This window comes from Epinephelus fuscoguttatus, linkage group LG18 (genome assembly GCF_011397635.1).
Source record: "Epinephelus fuscoguttatus linkage group LG18, E.fuscoguttatus.final_Chr_v1".
Taxonomy (NCBI): Eukaryota; Metazoa; Chordata; class Actinopteri; order Perciformes; family Serranidae; genus Epinephelus; species Epinephelus fuscoguttatus.
This window is the reverse complement of record NC_064769.1, coordinates 13,250,140-13,273,905: the sequence shown is the minus strand read 5'-3', so window position 1 is coordinate 13,273,905 and position 23,766 is coordinate 13,250,140. Positions and strand designations below refer to the sequence as shown.

The following is a 23,766-nucleotide window of genomic DNA, read 5'->3' as shown; positions in this document are numbered from 1 at the left end:
CAGACATACACCAGTAACTTGCCACAATCATCACATTTTCCCCTTCATCAGTCCTTTCATTTGAAATGTCCCTTTTTTTCTTTTTCTTCCTCTCTCCCCCACCCTCCTCCCTTTAGAAAAAAAAAAAAAAAAAAAGGGGGGGGGGGGAGAATACCAAATACCGTATCCAAAATGAGTGAATCATAAATCCATGAATCAGTAAATCAAACCTCAGGAATACATCACTGCAATATCAAAGGCAACACAGGCATCCATCTCTTTAAAAATTTTTCTTTTTGAAGTCGAACAGCATAGGTGATTTTTTCCCTTTCATAGATTTCATATACCTTCAAAATCCAATCATTATATGAAGGGGGTTCAGTTTTCAACCACCTAAATGTAATACACTTAATGGCCGCGGCTAGTAGGATTTGTAACAAATATACATTATTTCGGCCAGTAACCCCTTCTGGTATTATACCTAGGAGAACCACCATGGGATCTTTAGGTATTTCATGATGAAAAATTTCTTTTAAAGCATCAAAAACCTCCTTCCAATAGTCCTCTAGTTTTGGACATGACCACATTATATGAGTATGGTTTCCTATGTGCTGTCCACATTGCCTCCAACATTTATCTGATCCTGTTTGATTCCATTTAGCTATTATATGTGGGGTTCGGAAATACCTTGTTATAATTTTCCACCTAAACTCTCTCCAAATATTAGAACTGGTCACTGAATGTGCTTCCTCACACCCCTGTGTCCAAGTTTCAATTGGGATAATTGCACCAAATTCGATCTCCCATTTATCTTTAATATGCAAAGTATTATTTGGGTCCATGGATGAAAATATAGTATATACTTTGGAAATTACTCGTTTAATATTGTGATTTGATTGTATTTCCTGGAGAAACAACTCAAGCTGAGAGGGGTTTTTAACTTTTTCATATTCTTGATGTGTTGTTAGAAAATGTCTCAATTGCAGGTATCTATAAAAATTAGTTTGTGAAGTTTAAAATCATGTCTCAGTTGTTCAAAAGATTTAAGATCCCCTTTAGAAAACATTTGGTGTAGATACCTAAGACCATATTGATACCAGTTTTTGAAACCCATATCGCTTTGAGATGGTATAAAGTCCCCCAGATATCCTAACTCAGATACGGTAGATAGTTTCTTTGGTAAATTAAAGAATACTTGTATAGTTTTCCAAATTTTTAATGTCATTTTTGTCCACACACCCATCTGAATATTCTTCAAGGGTAGATCTAAAAAGAGAACAGTCTTTATTGGTACTGAGCATAAGCTCTTTTCGATATTAATCCACCTGGTATGTACCTGATCCTCCAACCAAGAGATCACTGGTCTCACTTGGGCAGCCCAGTAATAATATTGTAAATTTGGGAGTCCCAGTCCCCCCCTGGATTTAGATAATTGTATAATTTTAAATCGGATTCTAGGACGTTTCCCCTGCCATATGAATTTTGATATTAATTTATTTAATCTATCAAACGCTAATTTTGGGACCTCTACAGGCAGCATTTGGAACAGGTAAAGTAGTCTAGGTAAGACGTTCATACGTACTGATTCGATGCGACCAAGCATAGTCAGTGGTAATGTTGTCCATCGTTCCAGGTCCTCGCTTATACTTTTAATAATTTTGGGGTAATTTGCCTCATATAATAGTTCTAGGGAATGGGGTAGAGTGATGCCTAAATACACCATACTTTTATTCCATTTAAACCCGCTTTTATTTTTAATATGATCTGGTATTTGACCATTAAGGTCGATAGCTTCGGTTTTTTCAATATTAACTTTATATCCTGAGATGAAGCCATAATGCGAGATCAATTTTTTAAGGTGTGGAATTGTTGTTTCTGGTTCTCATGTTCTTATTTTTGATTCCTATTTTCATGACCATATGACCAGAAGTCTTCTTTTTTAAAATCTTATAATATTTACCACTATGGTCCTGGTGAACTACCGTAGGAAACTGCACACATCTAATATGTTTAAAATACCCAAATTAAACTGGCATTTGTTACAAGGTCGTTTAAAGGGACAGTTCACCCCAAAATCAAAAATGCATATTTTTCCTCTTACCTGTAGTGCTGTTTATCAGATTGTTTAGGTGTGAGTTGCTGATTACAGAAGATTATAAAAGAGCAACCATAGAGACGTCTACCTCCTCTCAAATATTATGAAACTAGATGGCACTTGGCTTGTGATGCTCAAAGCGCCAAAAATAAATAAATAAAATAAAAACACATTTTAAAAACTCAACAGTGATGTAGCTGTACAGAAATCATGACTTGGTTATCTGAGACAATCTACAGACGTTGTTGTGAGCTGTTTCATATAGGAATTTTTTTCTGTCTACCAAATTACACTGACCAACCGTATCACTGCGCAGGAGGAAGAGTGCATCTACTCACCTTGCACTACGGAGCTAGCTTACGACACAGCTCAGATGAGGGAGACCCCATTAATGTTTACATCTCGCACTGTCGCGAGCATGAGCTTCTCGTCCATGAGTAGATGCATGTCCCTTTGCACAGTCATACAGTCGGTGGATGTAGTTTGGTTGAAAGAAAATAGTTCCTACATGAAACTGCTCACAACAAGGTCTGTGGATTATCTTGAGTAACCAGGTCATGAGGGCGGCACGGTGGTGTGGTGGTTAGCACTCTCGCCTCACAGCAAGAGGGTTGCCGGTTCGATCCCTTCTGTGTGGAGTTTGCATGTTCTCCCCGTGTCAGCGTGGGTTCTCTCCGGGTACTCCGGCTTCCTCCCACAGTCCAAAGACATGCAGATTGGGGACTAGGTTAATTGATAACTCTAAATTGTCCATAGGTGTGAATGTGAGCGTGAATGGTTGTTTGTCTCTATGTGTCAGCCCTGTGATAGTCTGGCGACCTGTCCAGGGTGTACCCTGCCTCTCGCCCGATGTCAGCTGGGATAGGCTCCAGCCCCCCCGCGACCCTCAAGAGGATGAAGCTGTTAGAAGATGAATGAATGAACCAGGTCATTTCTGGAAAGAGACATTGTTGTTGAGTTTTTCAAATGTATTTTTTGTGCTTTGAGCACCACAAGCTGAGCGCCATCTAGATCCATTATATTTGAGATATCTCCAACACTCAGCAACTCACACCAAAACAATCTAGATTGATCTATAGTACTACAGGTAAGAGGAAAAATATGCATTTTTGATTTTGGGGTGAACCGTCCCTTTAAGTCTCAGGTACATGTGAGATCACTCATAGAGGCAAAACCCAAAATGCCTTATTAATCTAAGTGACAAATCATAAAGTAGGCTAATGGGATTTGGGAGTGCTATAAGAGATGGTGAAGCATTGTCAGGATTACATGATTGTGTTTTTGGTAGGACTGTAAGATATTTGCTATTATATTAAAGTGTGCTCAGTTCTGTTTTCTGTTGCTTTTGCAAATTGCTTGTTGAATTAAAAAAAGAAAGGAAATTTGTTATTTTACAAATTGAACATTGAACTGAACACAAATGGTACCAATACATTGCAATGATGATAAAATATATATATATTGCAGCCCTAGTTGTTGGCATAATGTCGGGAGTGCTAACAAAGAAATCCTGCAGAAAGAAAACACGAGTGGAAAACCCCTCAGTAAGCCCGAGGCCAGAGGAGCAGCTCTGAGTGTTCACCCAATTTACTCTAATGAGCCACACCACTCTGTTTACCCATGACCCCTGCAAATTACATGGAGTGAGAGAAGTATCTGCCATCCTCTGCCCTCTGACTCCAAATTTATTTAAATAGAGGACATTCCATTTTTTTTTACCTGACAAAGATACAATTTGGATCAAAACACTGTCTACATAAATATGTGGGGTAAGTGTGCAGGTTTTACTTTTTTTATTGACATGTTTTCCAAAAGCCTTGCACCTCCAGCACATATAATTACACACTGCATAATTAATTATGTTTTTCCTCCCTGGTGGGTCGCAATGTAAAACACAAAGATTGCTGTCAATCATCAGGCAAAAAGAAAAAAAGAAAAAAAAAAAACAGTTGAAGTGGGTAATTGGGTATTCCATAGGAGGATATCTCCTCCAACGTTAAGAAGCATGTCATTTGGCCATATTGTCTATGCGGACGTGCCACTGTAGGCCTCCTGACTCTCTAAAGGTTCCTACTGTATAATTAGACAAGCTGCAACTGCTGCGGTGCCTTACAATGCAGCTCCTCTTATGGCTCTTTGTGCAAATGAACTATAGGCTCCAAAAATACCCTGCGACTGTTGAAGTGAATGCCACATTCCACATATTTATAGACTCTTTAACACCATAACATAGGGGCTGAATAGCTCAATTAACTTCTTCCTGTGTCTTTTGAATCTCAAACTTATTGTTCTACCAGAAAGAAAGTTCATAGAGTGTGTCTGGGGCGTATTTGCTTGATTGACAGGTGTCTCAGACTATCACACTCAACTGCACAAGTTGTTGCTCGCTCGCCCCAAACACCGCTCTGCAGGAAATGTGTATTTTGTGGCTTTCAGGGGCTTTAAGCAGCTGGATTGTTAAATCCAACCACAGACATCCCTTAAAGTTCAACCTAAGTTACAGATGTCATCATCAAAACATAATTAGCTGTCTTTGTAAATATATAAGAAATGCCACTGAGTCTTGAAGGTAATAAAATTAATATTGTAACACAGCACATGACTCATTTATTCCATAATCTCTGTTTAGATTCACAGGAAACCCAAAGGGAGTTTTAATGTAAGTCAGTGATCATTTCAGCTGCTCTTGGACAGACAGATCCACAGTGCTTTTTTTTTTTGTTCTCAGTTTAATACAGTATAATACAATATTCTCTGTATTTGGAGTGACATGTGATGTCAGTAGATTTAAATATTTCAAATTTAATGTCTTTGAAGATCAAGTTAACCCTGGTAAAACTGATTAATTGGTTGTTAGACGTTAAGCAGTCGAGCACTGTCTGTATAACTCCTTCTTATTAGTGTTAACTTACATAGTTCTTCCCAGGAAATGTCTTGAAACTACAGTATTAACAGACAATCTTGATTGACATTTAGCCATTCATGAGATTACACTGCTGCTTCTTACAACCCCTATTCCAAAAAAAGTTGTGACTGTGTAAAATGTAAATAAAAACAGAATGCAGTGTTTTGCAAATCCTTGTCGACCTATATTCAACTAATACAGTACGAAGACAAGATATTTATTGTTCAGACTGAAAAACTTTATGTTTTTTGTTGGAAATATACACTCATTCTGAATTTGATGCCTGCAGCACGTTCAAAAAAGGAGCATGTTTACCACTGTGTTACATCACACCTTCTCAACACTCAGTAAGTGTTTGGGAACTGAGGACACTCATTGTTGAAGTTTTGAAAGTGAAATTCTTTAAGATTTAAAAGTAGGCTGCCCAAAATCTTCACAATTCAAAGATCATCTGTGTGGAAGAACCATTCTCGGAACCCATCGGCTGTATTCAGCGTCTGACTTCCGGCAGACGCTGAATACAGCCGATGGGTTCCGAGAATGAACGGACCGTTTAACCTGGCAACAACTGCAGCTGGCTCAAACGTGATTGGTCAATATCACGCGGACTACAAACAGCCTACAACCAGAAACCAGGGCTCTTCCGCTCTTCATCCAGAGGCAAGATCTCCGGGGTTTGCCTACATAGGACTATGGAAGAACAGGCCAAAGTCCAATCTGAACACTGTGAGAGATTAGTTTCTACATACAGGAAGTGTCCAAGTATTACAGAAATTCCAGTCAGCATGGTCAATGCTTTTTTCCGCTGTCATTCCACTTTATTGCATGTAATTTGTGTGAATTGAAATGTTATGATTTCTTTATCTGCTTAGTTTTATTGAGTTCTTATCAGTGACTGTTTTAATGTGTCATTTCATGTGACTGGCTGCATTGAAAATATATGCAATGAAAACATTTTGTCATGTTACCCCAGTGTATGTAGAAAATGACTTGCAAATCAATGCATTCTGTTTTATTATATTCGTTTTCCACAGTGTCCCAACTTTTTGGGAACTGAGGTTGTAAAATACATGAATAAAATTAAATAAGAATGAGCAAAAATGTCTGGTTATGTGGATAACCTTGAATTTGGGGTGATGGCTTCCAGTGAGAATTTTTTTTTTTTTTTTTGTAAAATTTACTGGACTGATACTGTAGGAAAAAAAAAAAGCAACTTGCAGACAACAGTGTGCTTGAAACTGGTGTTAATTTGGTGGATCATAGACATCTTGATTAAGTTTAAGTTCTAAGTAAATACCACAACACACAAGATTCAGCACTGAGGTGGTTCAATTACCCATACACACCCATCTCAGCACATCAGAGCTTATATATATCTCTTGGTACTGAACAATCACACTGCACATGTTTCTTATTCTACTCACAGCCTTGACTCACCGTCTCCTCTGTCTCCCCACCAGTGTAAGCTGTCGCAAGTGTGGAGGAGCACTGCTCCAGGTAATCTGGCTGGCGTCCACGCTGAGTGCTGCTGCTGATAGAGATAGTGTAGATACTGCTGCTGTAACCGTCACAGGAACAGTGGTCACCTCTTTGCCCTCCGTTCCCTGACGCCCAGACAAAAACAGAGCCCCTCCCGTGCCGGCCCTGAGATTAATTGGGCAGGGAGACAGAGGTGATTAATTTATTAATGATATTTACACATTGATAAGGAGAAAAAGATACGCCCTTGAAGTAAATATACAGCCGCAGGTAGGACACAGACATAAACAAACACAAGCACATGCAGCCAAAAACTCTTTCTGTCTCTCACTGTTTTGATGCCTTTCTGCAAAGCGAGACGAGTCAGAGGCCCGGGTCCCTCCAAGGTGGCCCCATCATCTTCTGGCCCCCAGCTAGCTAAATAGATGTCAATATACTGTGGTCTGAAGCTTAATGATTGGGCCTCCACGATGTCTGTCACATCTCCATCCAGCATACGGATGCCTACAGGGAGAGATAATGTTTGGATCCATTATAGACAAAACTCTGACCTCCAGAAGTCCTTCTGCATTACAGTTTCATGCCGTCACTTAGACTCACCGCCTATCCGTGCATGGAAAGAGACTCCAACTGTGCAATGAGAGTTATTTGCAGCTGCAGCAACCATCCCTGCACACTGTGTCCCATGGCTTCAGAGAAAGGAGGAGAACATCAGAACATGAGGTTAGATGCATATGCATGAGGAGAAGATGGGCTATTTCCGTTACATCAAACCAGTGAGAAGACAGAATTCAGACTGGGGGATTTGCATATCCATATATGCATGTAATTAGCGAAAAATGGAAAGAAAAGCGTGCATTAATTAAAGTTAGAATCACGACAGTGAAGGGAAACTGCAAAACAGGTGCAAAGAGAAATCCGGGAATAATAAGTACTCACTAGTTGGAAGCATTGTTGGAATAATTCGGCGAAGGATCATCGTCTTGTCCGTTCACATCATAACTGGCGAGAGGATCCTGAATCAGATGGATAGTAAGTAGCAGCACGTTATGAGATGCCGGCGGCTATCTGTCTCTGTTTCATCAGACAAATCACAAAGAGCATTATTCACCAGTCCACTGGACAGTTAAGTGGATCAGACGTTTAATGTCCATTCCAATACTCTTGGCCGGCCTTTCCGAACCTTTGGCCCAAAAGCTCTGCCTGCAATATCTGTCTCAGCTCTGCACTCTTACACTAAGAGCTCTGCCAAATTGCTTATGATTAATGTCCCCTTCCCGAGAACAGCGTCCCATCCCAGGGCACTTACATAATTTGGCTTCAGATCCAGATGCTCTCTCTCAATGCCATCATCTAGGACAGACACCACCACACCCTTCCCAGTATACCCTCTCCTCCAGGCCCCCGCAATGTTCATGCGAGACTGGCAGCCTTTGGACTCATCACTGCAGTGCTGTGGAGCAAATAGTGGGACATTCAATTTAGCCTCTGGGAGTAAAGAATAAATCAGGGTCTATTCTAGGCGCTGTCTGTCTGGGTTTATGTGTGTATGTGTTTCAGACATTAGCTTAGTAAAGGGAAAAAAAATCTGACTCACAATGTACCACAGGCTGTTCCACACTGAGTCGTCATAGTGCAGCGTCTGGGTGCGGTTGGATCGAGGATGAGCAGTAGGAAGGTGTTTGCTTTTCATGTCAATGGAGTAAATGTGACTCGCTCTGGAGTTCCTCTTTGCTCTTCTGTGGATCACCTGCTGTTGGAGCCATTCCACCTTAAAAAAGAGCACACAGGGTATTTGTGCAGATGTAGGCGTGTGTAGCAGCATGGCTCAGTCTCTGTTGGATAGTTTCAGCCCACCACTTTGGTCCAGACTGAAATATCTTTGCAGCTATTGGATGCATTGCAGTGAAATCTGCTGTGAAATTTGGTCCACACTGTCAAGGTGAATTGTAATGACAATGGTGGTCACGTTTTATTGAATGTCACCGTCAGGTCGTTTTTAATTGGTCGAATACGCTGTTTTATGACAAAATATCTGCATAATTAACAACATTCCCATCAGCCTCAGCTATACTTTGATGAGCATTAATTGGTGTTAGCATGCTAACATGCTAAATTAAGATGATCTACATTCTGAATTGCATGCTCTTTCTTGTTAGTTTCAATCTGCACTGCAGCTGCCCTCACAAAATACATGCTGTTGCATGGAGTTTACGCACAATTGGAACATCAGGGTTTCCCACACATCCATTTATTTGTGACAGCCCGCCATGAGTAATTTTCTGTTATTGGAGCTATACTGTCACCCATTACACCCTCAGAGTGCAGAGTGCACTCTGGGCACAGACGGAGCAGCACAACACCAGACGCAGTGAAATTTAAACTAAACCGTACATTGCGCTGGTTCTAAAAATGTGCTTTCATGTGCCACTGTAGCAGCCGCTCCTCTTGTCCATATATACCTGATCAGCTCAGATCGGACTGACTAATCAGCCATCATCCCTGCTAATCAAACTCTACAAAGTGTTGCTGAGGAAAAATAAAGAAGAGCTAGGCTTGTGCCGTGTTCATGGATCCGCAAAAACCTCCAAATTTAGAGAGGGAACACAGAATGATACCAGCATGACACAAAGCTACACCGGCACAAAAACAGTAACAAAACAGAAAGTCTGCTGATCATCCCCTTTGGTGTCAGCAACCGCTACATATAAATTCAAATTCTGTGTGAACCACTGGACATACTATTTCGTCAAAACACTGCACCTTAAACTTTGACCATCTTGCTCATATATCCGTTGCAATCTCTACTTGATTTAAATTTGACGTAAAAAGAATAAATATGCAGTATGGAATGCAGCCGTTATCACTTAAAAGTTATCTTGGAGATAAAACAAAATGGCATTCGCCGAGCTTACCAGAGACGGAGGTCAACCCGTAGAGCTAAGCTAGCATTACTTTGCAATTTAAGCAGGTTTAACTTTTAAGTTGTAACTTCATACATTGTAGATTGCTTGTGACTGACTGATCATAGTCATTGCAGCTTCTGTCAGCTGTCAAAAAGCTTCTTCTGCTGCTGTGCAGAGGGTTGTGGGTCAGAATAGCCAGAAAAGCATACTGGCTTGCGCACTCTGAAATGGAGCATGCTGAAAATACCAGGATGTCTTACTGCACCCTGTCGCATTTTGCATACTATGTATTGACATACTGAATATTTTCCTGGCATATAAATAGGATGGTTGCATGGGGACTGACATACACAGAAGGTCAACTGCTTAAGCATCATACCTGTTAAACATTATCATCAGTTGATGCAAAAGCTCCATGAGACCTGCTGGAGTCTGGTAGGTTTAACAATAGTGACTTCAAGGCTGTTTGTGGTTAAACAAAAACTATATTACTCTTTAACGAAGAGGTCTGTCTCTGTAGGATTCCTGTCCATAATCTTGTTTGACACTTAACAATAATCTGAGCCTGTCAGTGGCAAAACAAACACTTTTAGTGGACATGCACTGACACTGCGCAATTGCATTAACGTTACATTGCAGCCTGTTTCACAGCTGTCGGCTGTCTCGCTCAATACTGGACCAATTTCAAAAATTGTTTTTCCCATTAGTGCCTTAGACACAAAAACATGGGGAAAAAAGGTTCAGGGTGAAAAATACCAAAGTTACCCTTTAATGACTTTTGGCATCTTGAGGCCATGATGTGAGGGGGTGGTTGTGTGTGGAAGGGGCCAGTGCATGAACATGTGTGTGCTTAGGTGTTTGGAGGTAGGGAGGGGGACATGCTGCTGATTAATAATCCAGCAGAGTGTCCTCATATCCCATTACTATACCTTGGTCTCCTTGGCGACGCTAACAGACACCTCTTTGTTGGACACGGTGGACCTCTTCGCCGTCTCGTGGTGGCGAAAGCTGTAATAACTCCTCAAGTCTCCAATCTGGTGAAGCACACATCAAATCCTCTAAATTAATTTGTTGTCGAGTGGAGGCGTGTTGCTGGTCCTGCTCCGTCACTGTACTAAACAGCTGTTAAATTATGAAAACTGCCTTTGGTGTGTTTCATTAAAGCGGCTACCTTACACCTGTGATAGTTTTTCAGGTAACGGCAACCTGAGCCACAAGACTGCAGCCACACTGCTGCTCACGTGTGTGTGTCCATAATGCCATGACGTAAACAGATTCTTTTTAATATATAAGAAACTGAGCTCTGAGTAATTTATGCTTAATATAAAAAGTGTCACAGGCTGGCTACTTTCTGTGACTGACAAGAATAAATTATGGTCCTGATTTATTCCCTGATGGTTCTGTTGCGAAATTTCCTTTTGACTTCTGACCTCAGCAATATAAAAGTAAGTATCACAGGGTCGTCCTGGTTCATATCACCTGCAGTGAAACATGGACCCAAGACCTACAACTTTCATTACAGCACCAATCCCCAGGGAGTACATGTGTTGAATTTTATGGCCCTAGTCTCTATGACTCGCTCTGTTTTATTTATTTGCTTCATCATTTATTGATTTAGTTTTTATTTGGTAATTCTGTGGGTGTATTGACATCTCTGGTCTGATTGATTTCTGTTTTTCCTTTCTTTTTTATGTCTTTTGTATAAATGAGTTCTTTCAAATTCTCTGCAACAATGATTGAAATGGCAATAAAGTGCTGGATCTTGGTTCTTCAAGTTTAACTGTTCTGATAATTAATATTATATTGCCAGGGGTAGAATAATGAAATATATCCAAGAGGTGAGAGAACAAAATGTGATTTTTTTTTCTTTTTTCGGCAGCTTGGTATCTTTCTCACACCAACGATCATCCCGGCAGACTTGTAATGTAGATGAGCAGCTGCTGACTTCTGATAAAAAAAAGTTCTTCAAAAACTCCTCCAAAGTACAAACCAGTTCGAGTTATTACCTTTTTTATCATTTTGAGACATCATCATCTACAGCAGCCATAAAAATGACTTTCGACTGTCAAATATAATCATGATTTTCTGAAATCTTGTGCAAAAAAATTAAAAATGACTCAAGTTTCTGTCAGGCAGATGGGAGAGAATGAACTGCCAAAAGAATTTATTGCACTTAATTTCAAATATCACACAATTTCTGTAACTACTAATGTTGGATATTTGCTATAATATTGTTTTAAATGACACTCCAGATGTAGCAGTCTGGTAATTGGTTAAATGGGACACTATTAGTCCAATGATTTAGATGACTACACCTCTATCAATTACAATGGTGTGTTAGAGAAGTTTTTGGACATCATTCTGTATAGTGGATTTTGTGCCTTGCAATGCCTTTGAATGGGATGAGGCCTAAGATGCAGCTTGTTGACTGACTCAAAGGCCTGAGCCTCCCTACAGGCCCAAACTTTAAAAGACAGCAAATGCTCAGTGAGTCACTGTCTGGGGCTTCTTACACAGTACATTGAAAGACACTTACCTGACCCATATTAGTAAATCCATATTTCTCTGCTATCCTGTCGACAGACTCACGGTCCCCTCTTATTTTCATGGCCCAGTCGTTGGTGTAAATTGTTGCATGACAGACCTGGAGCAGAGTTCCCATCCACAGCGCCAGAAAACGCACCATGACAGCAGAGAGAAGGAGGCCTCCACTAATTAGACAGAGCCCAGGTGTTTCAGACGTCCTCCCTGCACACTGCTCCTCTGTGGAAAATATTTGTCATTGCCGAAAACTGGAGTTCACTGTGGCAAAGACACAAGTTTCATCAGATGCTCAGCAGGAACGGAAGGATCTTTGCCGGTGTGGTGTCGACGCAACACCTCGGCTGGCTCTCCTTCACTGGGAACAGGCTACTATCAGGTTACTGCTTCAATATGGGAGCCAGGGATCAGCTGTGTTTCCTTTATAAGCATCTGACCTGTGGTTGCAGCCTGTGAAGTCCCCATGGTGCAGCCTCGTCTGTATGTTGCAGGTTTAATTATATGAACAATTTTCCGCATTAATTCTCCCTGTAGTTATTGTAGTAAAAACATATGTACAGCATGTGTAAGCGCTCAAGAGGAAAAGGTCAATTTGCTTGTAGATATTGCCAGGGGCGGAGTGGCAAGGAAAAGCAGCCAGGGAATTTGCTGTAAAGAGGCCCCAGTTTCATACACTAAATCTGAGCTAACACAGTGTCTTTTTGATCAACAAATCATTAATATAAAAAAAAAGGCTGTTAATTTATGTATATTTTTGTGTTACGCCAATATGTAAAACTATGATCTAATTATTCAGGGTTTTCCTCCTCATGTTTGTGTGTACAGAAAGCAATATTCAGAGCTGAATAAATGTAATAATGACCTGACTCCTAATTAGACCTAATAGCCTGCTTTTCAGAATTATTTTCATTATTAAAAATATTGCAAAACAGTCAACAGAACTAAATTAGACTCAGCAGACTCTGCCCACAGGAGCACACTATTTTCACATTACATTTATTACACAAAGCACACTGTATTTACACAAAGTAAGTATTTAACAAATAATTCTTATTGCTGGGCTGGCTATCAAATATTATATGCCTTTAAGGAGGTGTAGCCAACATGGTGCACGCAAGGGCCTGCTCGCCAGCAGGGAGCCAATGAGTCACCCACAGCCATTGCACATCCTATGGAACCAAGCAAGCCATCACATGCATCTCTGTGGTCAAATCAGCCGATGTTACTACTGTAGTTCACTAATAGGCTCACACTCCTGCTATATTCATTCAAATGACTCAGATGGAACTGATGGGGAGAGATAACAGAGGGTTAGCAGAGGAGCACACGGTGTAACCACATCCAGTTTTAAAAACAGCTGTTAACAAAGGGTACATCATGTGAAAACATCACGGGAAAAAGGACCGACTCCCATTAAACTGGCCCATTAGAAAAATTCCTGAACTTCCCGATGGCCATCTGCACCAAATTACAACAAAATGTCATCCTTACAGGCCTTCATAATTTAATGGTCTTTTAAAATTGCTAACACCAGGAACTCATATATGGCAAATGTCAAGGAAATGTGACACTTGAATAATATATGAATAAAATAAATAGGCTACATCATCATCACCATCATCATATGGTTTTCTTTTGGACCATTATATTAGAATTGGTCATGTTTACCCTCTTGAGTCATTGGTGTACATGGCCCAAAATTATTTGTTTTACTAAATATATAAAAAGAAGAAGAAAAAAAAAAGAAATACAAACAGATGCACTTCTAATTTTGCTATATGTATCTTACTGTGATTAGAATAATAATTTAAGTACATTTACACATGTACTTAAATAGTTGTACTTTACTCGAGTTACTTGAATTTATTTCCATTTTATGCTGCTTTATATTTCTACTCCACCACATTTCAGAGCAAAATATTGTACATTCTCCTCCACTACATTCATTTAACAGCTGTAGTTGCTTCATACTTTTCAGATTAAGATTATACATGAAAAAAATATATATATAATGAGCTTATAAAATACAACACATTGCTGAAGATTAAACCAGTGGTTTTATCTTGTGACCCCCTTACAAAAAAAGCAATGCTGAGTATAGTCATGTTGTCTTCCTCATAACATGTGTTGGTTCTTTCAGTCTCCTCTTTGCTCCTGGACAAGCCATTATTTTGTGGAGAAGAAGAAAAGCAACATCAGAGCATCTGTGGAGTGGCTTGCTTTGCCAGTAATGAGTACTCTGCTATGATATGAGCCACCGACACAATGACATACTCAGTCATGTAACTGTCTAATCTGATCATATGGTGTGTGTTTGCAGTAAAAAGCCTTATCCTGAACCCGGAAGATGTATTTAGCATTTAGGGGGGAAAAAAATAATATTTAAAAATAATATTTGCCTGGAGGCAACAGATTTTTTTGTATTAATGTTTTTTGGCCAAATGCTTTTCCCCTTGGCACTGCAGCAGACTGTGCATTGTGAAGCGATATCCCCGCATTTAAAAATTCACTGCTTTAACTGGGTCAATCTGAAGCAATCAGAAAAAAATCCTTCATGGTGTGTAAGAAGACCATCAAGATATTCTTCAATTTTAATGCTGCAATTCTACACAGAGGAGAAAGACTAGAAACTTGAGTGGTGACAAATTGCAGCGAGTGAACTGAGAAAGAAACCTACAGTGTGTTGGACTATGGCAGTGCTAATCTGCTGCACATGTTTGATTTCTAAAACATTAACAGTACAGTACTTTATTTTTTAAAATAAATTTCACATGTGCATTTAAGACTCATTTTAATGTTTCTAGCAATTGCACACATAGCATTAAAGTCATTAAAAAATTAAATAAAGCATTAGGCACAGAGGTGGTGTCTAATAAACACGCAGAGTACGAGACAGTAGTTTAAAGGAATAGTTCCAGTACTTAGACATAGCCAGACCAGCATGTTTCCCATTTCCAGTCTTTGTGCTAAGCTAAGCTGTCACTACATATTTAACATGAGAGTGGTGTCAGTCTTCTCATCTACTTTAACACTCCACCAGAGAGTGAAAAAGCATATTTCTCAAGATATTGAACTTTAATATAAACCTGGTATTCAATTAAATCGGATGATCTTTAACCGTGGCAGTGTTTTAATGTTGCAGCTCTTAGGCTCCTTAATTTGAATAAATGAACACATAAATAAATGAATAAAGTCGATGAAAGACGAGAGATCTTTTCAGTCATAATATTGCAGTTCTAGGGAAGCATGTACACTTAACGTCGCTTCTCTTACTCCTGCCTGTCTGCCAGTTCAATTGGAGCAGCAGCTTGATGGTTGTGTACAGACTGGTTAACATGTAGCATGTCAGCGTACACTCCATGTGGCAACTGGGTCACCAAACCCAAAAACCACTTAAAATGTCCTTAATAGAGAGCCGATTCTTTTTATATAAATATCTTATCATGCTATTGTTTAATAAAACATGGACCAAAAAAAGAAGTCTAACTTAATGTCAACTTTGGTGTAAAAAATGAGCCTTTAAAGTCAATAAATTATGTTGTTTTTCCATCTTTCCTACAAAGAGCGCTGTCTTATATAGCATTATCTTTGATTTATGATCAGTGTCAGCGTCTTTTCAGCAGAATTATCTGTAAGTAAAAACATCTAAATTATATTTTAAAATCTGTTGCAAAAAAAGTGCATAATGGTAAAATAAAACTTGTTTTGCATTCACTTGTTGGTGAAGAGAAACTGGAGGAAGTGAACTAAATTAAATCCTCTTTATGATCTACAAAGCTCTGTTTCATCTTGTTATATTGTAGCACACTACAGAGAAAGCCAATCTTAACTTCTCATCCAATGCCAAAGTAGCTTATTATTGCATGTTTCATGCACTACAATACTGTATTACATGGAGAAATGCAAATGGCTGGAGTTGATAGGAATTTAAGGATTACCAGAATATGTGATGCAACATGTCCCAGTATGTTAATTTGAGATGGAGCTTTGTTAGCGCTTTATCAGAAGAACTGTTGCCTGTTTTGCATTACATAAGACCGAACCTTGTGAACATGATCACAAGTCATCAGCGCAGTTTACTGTTATTGTACTGATGAAATTCTTTAGGGGCAGTCATTTCAATTAATGCCACAGCATTAGGCATATAATTATGCCACTAGAGACGTACTATGTGTGTGGCAGGTAGATGAGGTTCATAATGTGATGTATATTGCATGCTGTTGGAGGATCCCTTACTAATTAAGAGGGGATGTAGGCAACAGCCTCTTGTTGCTGATTTGATGCTGTGGGAAATAAAGGGAAGGATCAGCAGCTGGTCTTGTGCCAGGGTTTGTATCTAAATAGATGCAAAACAATCATTCAGATATATAATAAGAAAGCAATAACTACAGTTATCGCCTTGCAGTAGTATGCCCCCGCGAACCAGCCAAGCTACATTTACAGTTTATATCCATGTCTGTCCAGACTCATATGCAGCCATGACTGTTGACAATCTTCAAATATGAATGTGGCTCCAAATTCTAAAACACGGATGCTTCACACATCTTCAACCTGGCAGCATAGAAGATCTATATAATCACCACAGTTCCAAGGTGAGCCTGGTCTCACTCCAAAGTCGTCAAAGTCCAATGCTTGGGCAGTGACTTGCGGCACCAGGAACCAATGAAAAAAGACGTCCTTTAATGTCGGCATGATATGCGGCCCGTTAACATTATAGTTTAATGACGCTCTGCTGGATCAGCGACATACACTGACTTTCACCCTAGAAACTATTGTTCGCGTCTTGTAAGATTCTAAAGCCAAACCCTGTTCTTTTTGCCTAAACCTACCCAGATGTTTTTGTTGCCTATACCCAATGTAGTGCATTTATTTTGAAAGAGACTGTATGTAAACGTAAAATTTCCAGGGAAAATGGAAGTGTATCTTTAAGGAAGAGAACTTGACAGCGTCTCAGAACATCAACAAGCAACGCAACCAGGGTACCTTGCCCGTAGTATGTGGACATAAAAGTCCATGAACAAACTGTCAATATGTGATGAGGTCAGAGTGAGAATATGTTGCCAAGGTGGACACCCAAGATTAGTGTCACCAATTCAGTATCTGACCAAAAGTCTCCCCTTCTGTTCCAGAGTCATGGTAAAGTCAAGTTGAACTTTGACCTTTTGGATATAAAATGTTATTACTTATTATTACTTATTACTTAGTTATGGCAAAAAAACATGTTTTGTAAGGTCAAAGTGGCATTTAACCACCAAAATATTATCAGTTCATCCTTGAGTCCAAGAGGATGTTTGTGCCAAATTTGGGGAAATTCCCTCCAAGTCTTCTGGAGACATGGCATTCACAGGAATGAGACAGATGCAAGGTCACAATGACCTTGACCTTTGACCACCAATTAATCAGTTCATTGTTGAATCCAAGTGGACATTTGTGCCAAATTTGAAGAAATTACTTCAAGATGTTCTTGTGATATTGTGTTCACGAGAGGTCAGAGTGACCTTGACCTTTGGACATTTAACCACCAAAATCCTTGATTCCAAGTCAAAATTTGTGTCAAATTTGAAGATATTGCCTCGAGGCATTCTTGAGATAAACTGAAAACCCAGAAACATAAGGCCTCCAACCATGACTATCACCGGTGCGGAGGCATAACAACCAGGAAAAAAAACCCTCAAAAACAATGTACTGTATGTAAATACTGATAGATACAACTATGAAATATGTAACTGTCCTATTTATTTCAGGAACAGTTCGACATTTTGGGAAAATTAGATAAGAAGATTCATGCAGTCTCATCTAAAAGCTATGGCCAGCAGCTGGTTAGCTTAGCTTAGCACAATGACTGGAAACAAGTGGAAACTTCTGGCCTGCATCTGCATCTACCAGCACCTCTAAAATTCACTTATTATCCCTGCTTACAGTCTTCAGTGGTTCAGAAGGTTTTCAATCCCTTTGATTTATCTGTAATATTATATTACTCAGATACAACCTTTGTTTACAACAAGGACAGTCTAGAGAAGTTTTTAATAGGCAATGTTTGACAAAGCAGGACATTGATCGCTTTGACCAACTTCTGAGCTAGCTCGTTACAGAGGACCTGCAGGTAAATGTAAGCAGCAACCACGATAACAACTGAACCATGGAAAATCAGTAATTCTGGATGAGCTCTCTGTTGTGGATCAAAAAATAAAGAGCCTAAAGGAAAATTGTCTCTCAAACACTTCTAAATAGCAGAATAAATGTACAATGCAACCAGAGAAAAACCTGAAGAAAATCAAAGTTTCAGAATGTTACAAAAACAGTGTCTGTTCCATCATCACGTACCAATTCATGGCAAGTTCTGAGAAAGAAAAAGACGAAATCAGCATGAAAATGGTCTCTCCGAGCTTCTGGCTTGGATACCAACCTGTCAGAATATTTTGGTGTTTAAAGTCATGTTCAATGTCCACTGTGACCTTGAATTGTAAATTACAAAGAACAGATTCATGATGCAATATGCGCTCACAGTCTTTATCATCGGCTTCACAATGGAGTAGAAAACAAACTAGCTGAACAAAACAAAGGAAAGGTACCTCTCGGCAAAGCAGTCACAGGACTTTGAAGTTATCTAACATGTCTTCAGAGAGTCTGACTTTGATGTTCAGAAAACTCCTCTCAAACAGTGACACATTCCCCTGGAAATAATTGTCAGACGTGTTCCTGAGCACACTGACTGCCCTGCAGGCAGCACAGGCATGAACTCTTATTTATTCTTTGTTGAAATTTTTTACTGTTTTATAAACTCTCATTGTTTGGCAACATGAGTTTTGCTGCGTGACATGTCATGGTAAGTAGTTCACATTTTGAAGCTGTGAACACTGCCAGCCGTAGGGTGCATTTGAGTTTATTTCTTTTGTTTGTGAACTGTCAGATCTTTAACATGTATACGGGGTCAGTTATCAACTGAAGCTACAGTATCTGTGACCACGTTTTAAAACGTGTTGGAACCAGCCTCCAAATCATGTGGGGCAAACCGAGGATGCAGGAAGACCAGTTTGAGTAACAGATACATGTATTTAAATGCCATAACACTGAGCCTGCAGCTCATAATACTCTTTTTTGTGAGTATATTTAGTGTAGTAATTATACTCTTTTTTGTGAGTATAATTACTACACTAAATGTGCAGTATTCATAAAACAATCTACTACACTTTATGTGCAATATTCACAAACACATTATGTATAGTTTTTACCTGTTACACTAGTTTATTTTTAATTAATCATTCATTATTGTGTGGACTGGATGGTTGAATGTATGGAAAATGTGGTTTTTAACTGTCAACACCTTACAGGAGTAGCATGTAGGAGTCGGAGTAACTAATTTAGTTGTGTTTTTTTAATGATCCAATTACAATAAAAGGCATTGTGATTCTGATTGTAACTGGATTTTACAACTCTGGAATGTTATTATTTTGGTATTGCCTTCTTTTACAAAGTGTCTATCAGCACCCACGTGAGAATAGTCACACTGCAGCTATTCGGCTATTTACACCAATCCCTTGTGATGCATAATTAAGGATCCAGTTGTTTGCTATAATTGGCTAGTGCTCGTCATTCTGACACCTCAAGGTCAGAACCAATTAGAATTTGGGCAAAGAAGTCATGGTTAGGGTTTGTACCAGCCAATCTTGGATATTCTTTGAGATTTAAGTGGTAAATTTCCAAGATACAAACTCACATATGTATTGCCAGGAAGTCAAGAGATACAGCATAAAGAGAGCCACAGTCCTCAGAAGTTGCGGTGAGTCCCATGTGAGTCAGTGTTGGCTTATTATTTATAAAATAAGTGGGCTTATTAATTTCAGTTTTTAGAGTGTATAAAGCTGTTGAATGCACAATGTGTACATTAACCTTAGCAGAACAGCTGAATAGACCCATTCATGGTAATGTCATATTTGGATGTTGCTAGGATGCCCAAGAATATGTACACCTGGGTCTAAATAGCATTGGGGCTACAGACACCTGGGTGCAAGTAGCATCTACCATTGTTTTATTTTATTTTTTCTACAGCAGTTGCAAGGTAGACATAAACACAGAGTTCACATTTCAAATACATGTACCAGGAATGTGTGTTTGATATATTCCGCCACTTCAGCAATAGCACTGCATTGCACTGCAGCAAAAGTGCCTCGCTGTGTCAACAGGCAAATCACAAATTAAACAGTGGGGTTAGTGTCGTCTCACGCAGGGCTAAAGTCAGTTTGACCACAGCCTAAAAAATGCAATCAACCCTGGTGCACATTTGCCCACGTGCATCTCAAAGAAGCATGTTTCAGCCTTAACATTAACTGATATATAAATGCATCTGTGGCCTACACAGTGCACACCATGATGCTGCTGACATACCGTCACAAAAACACAAAACCCAAGTCATTAAAATTGAAGAAATGAGCCCACAGTCAAAACTTTGCTCACAGCTCAGCTCCTATGATGCTGTTCCTCCGAAGCCCCAACTATGTACATTTAGGAAGTTCTTCTGATTCTTCTGAACCTCCTCCAACATCTCTGGTTTGAATTCAGTCTGGGCCCTTGTCAAATACCATCCCACTCTTTCTTAAAATCTTCGCTGTGAGTGTGTGTGTGTGTGTGTGTGTGTGTTGACTCTGAAGTTTTCTGTGAAGCCAAAATGTCCAAAACTAATCAAAACTTATGCAACTTATTGACAGAAATTCTGCACACTGGGATGTGTTCCTGCCCAGCCTGCCAGAGAGCTCTTTTCATGTGCGCCATACACATCTGATGGTACGTGTTGCCTTGTATGGAGAACCGTGGTGTCGCAGGTCTGCAGTGTTTCTGTGTCCTCCGAAGCCCAGCCACCATGTATTTACATTTCATTGCCCATTTTTGCGTCAGTGACAGCAGTGGCAGGGGAGAATTTAGCTCATATTTTATTAAACCAATCTGCAGCTATCGCAGTTGACTCAGAAACTTGGCAGGTCGTCTTGAAATGGGTACTTTTTAATTCATTATTTATCATGTCCCAGTGACACACACACACACACACACACACACACACACACAAAATACTGCAGTGCTACACATATAGATATAACCGGAATACTCTGTGTGTGTGTGTTTTGTGTGTGTGTGTGTGTGTGTGTGTGTGTGTGTGTGTGTGTGTGTGTGTGTGTGGTTGAGATTCCTCTGAAATCCAGAGAGCCGAGCCAGAGGATGTGCCCAGGCATTGTGTGTGTATGTGTGTGTATGTGGGTGTATTTTTAATTTGGATCCCCTGGTCCACATTCAATCCATATTTTTCTTTTATTTGGTCACTAATGAGGCTCCTATTTCAGTTCAAAGAAAAGAAAATTCTTTCAAGTATCACTGCTACTTTGGGGCTTGTTTATCGGCATCGTTATTAAGTCATTGAGAAAAGACAATTTATGTTGCATCATTTATGGCATTAGCCTTCAAATAATATTATTTCTTCGCCGGACTCGCGGACAGGTTGCGTCTCCAGCACCTCTGACTCCTCGGTCTGATTGACTGTGAAATGATCTCTTTAGTTATAATGTGGTAAAGTGAAACATAATATCTCTATAGCAGCCTAAGCTCAATGACTCATGCAGTATTAGCTTTGCTGCTTCCTCTCAGCATGCAGAGGCAGTTGTAGTTGTTTTCACATGCCCATTATGCACGGTTGTTGATGCCTCAAGACATGGTTATTTTTTTTCTCCTTCATTTTAAGTCGAGCCTGGACTGATGTTGCACTGAGTTGCGTGAGCCAACTTTGACCCTTGATGTTTCTTTCAAGCCTCCAAATAGGCTTGTTCTCTCCCTTTCTCTGCAGGCCTCTCCGGAGCTCCATAATGACCGGAGCCCATTTACCTGATGTGTCAGTGTGACACACCAGCAGCCTGGGTTGCTTTCCATGTAAAGCTTTTCTCCCTTTTGTGTGTGCCAGCATTCTTGAATAGCACTGCAGCATTGCTGACAAAATAGTTACCTACCTCCTCACCCCAGAATCCCTGCACACACACACACACACACACACACACATACACACACGCACACACGCACACACACACGCACACACTTCCTTTCTCTTTATGGATTCAAAGCCAGTCTTCTCTGGCTCCTTTGTTCCCCACTCCAGGCTGGGCTCAGATCCTCTCTGCTCTCTGTAAGCCCGCTCTGCTCTGTCATCAGGATTACAGGCTGTGCTGTAGCAGATTAATGACTGACAACTCTACACTCCTCTCAGCATTGCACGGCACACACAGAGCTACTAGGAGGGAACGTGTGCCTGGTTGTGAGGGAGAGAGGAACAACTGCGGGGGAGATAATGCATTGTGTCGGTCTGAGAACAATATGTTAGCTGTGTGATTGTGTGTGTGAAGTGGAATTGTGTGGTTGTGAGACTGCGCACGGCAGGGTTTGTGTGAAAATGTGTTATTTTGAAGCTGCGGTACGTGCAGCAAAGGCTTTTCAACTTCTACACCTCAGTGCAGCTCAGCAGGACACAGAGTTAAGTTGTGGGGCCTCAGTTGAACGAGCTTAGGTTGATGTGTCTGTGTGTCTGTGTGTGTGTATACTCATGTGTACATATGCATGTTTCATGTTTTGAGAGAGCCCAACAAGAGTCAGTGGCAGTCCTAAGTCCAGTACATCAGGGAGTGTGGACTCCTGCCTGACACGGATGGATATTCCCTCCAATAACTCGTCCCAACAAAAACACAGCAGAGTCTGTTTCTAACTGCTTTGTTTGAGGGCAAAGTGGAAGCTGGCAGTGGTTGTACAAATCCAAACAAGCAGGCAAACAAACTGAGAGCTAACACTTTCCGAAGTTTGGAATAAATTAGGCCAGGATCTCATACCACCTCAGAGCCTCATAGAAGCAGCTTATGTGTGTCATGAATTACTAAGTAGTAATATTTGGGGCTTCTCACAGCCATCAAACAGCTGAGGCTTAATTTCCTGAGACTTGCCCTGAAGTGTCCAGGAAAGTGGGCTGTCTGAGCCGCCATCTGAGGACTGAGAGGCGTCCGCTCTTTGCAGTGGGTTGTGATACCTTAGAGATATATAACATGTTTTCTGTTTTGCTAGACATCTACAGTAATTTATCTGACCTTGTGTCCTAAGCAGTTCTACAACAGACTAATAATAATAGCCAGTGATGGGAAGTAAGTGAGCACATTTATTAGTACTACACTTGTGCACTTGTGCTACTCTGCTCTTCTACTCCGCTACCTTTCAGACTGAATTACTTTTTACTCCACTTCATTTATCTGACAGCTGCAGCTACTAGTTCCTTTCACATAAAGATCTTGCATTGTAAGCAGCTGTGTGCAACATTCAGAGCATTGATATAGCAGCAAACTGCTATTTGCTATGTAAAGATACAGTGGAGTAATGGTGTCCTGAGCAGAGAATGAAGTCATGCTCCCTCTATGTGTGTTGTAATTCGAACTTCTCTAGTCTCTAGTCTCTAGCCACAGCGCTATACAGTTGATAATGCACAGCCTCTGGTCCACCCCCCTACAATGCCCCCCCCTGGAAGAACGGCAAGCTTTGAAGTTAATTTTCGTAGTGGCCAAACAGTGGTACTGCAATTTCCAGGATCTGTCTGTGATTCCAGTTGGCCTCAAAACACTTTCTCCTGGGGCATTGGTGGCTTAGTGGGTAAAGCAGGCACCCCATGTGCAAGGCTGTTGCTGCAGCGGCCCGGGTTCAAATCCAGCCTGTGGCCCTTTGCTGCATGTCATCCCCTCTCTCTCTTCCCTCCCTTCACACTTACCTGTCCCGTCCATTAAAGGCAAAATGGCTTACACGGTGATAGAGACATCTATGAACTAGTCGATACATTTTTTTGAACGCCACAA

General features: G+C 40.3%; 1 protein-coding gene across 1 annotated transcript in view; it reads right to left on the bottom strand.

Moving 5' to 3' along the window:
• Nucleotides 1-12,519, bottom strand: part of pcsk5a (proprotein convertase subtilisin/kexin type 5a) — a 41,928-nt gene extending 29,409 nt beyond the window's left edge. The window contains exons 1-8 of the mRNA XM_049559936.1: nucleotides 11,901-12,519; nucleotides 10,294-10,398; nucleotides 8,056-8,229; nucleotides 7,768-7,911; nucleotides 7,398-7,474; nucleotides 7,059-7,147; nucleotides 6,790-6,962; nucleotides 6,417-6,623 (exon numbers count right to left, since the gene is read on the bottom strand). Of these exons, the coding sequence (XP_049415893.1) occupies nucleotides 6,417-6,623; nucleotides 6,790-6,962; nucleotides 7,059-7,147; nucleotides 7,398-7,474; nucleotides 7,768-7,911; nucleotides 8,056-8,229; nucleotides 10,294-10,398; nucleotides 11,901-12,050 (1,119 nt within the window). The 5' untranslated portion in view covers nucleotides 12,051-12,519. The remainder of the gene's footprint in view (nucleotides 1-6,416; nucleotides 6,624-6,789; nucleotides 6,963-7,058; nucleotides 7,148-7,397; nucleotides 7,475-7,767; nucleotides 7,912-8,055; nucleotides 8,230-10,293; nucleotides 10,399-11,900) is intronic.
• Between the last annotated feature and the right edge of the window lie 11,247 nt (nucleotides 12,520-23,766).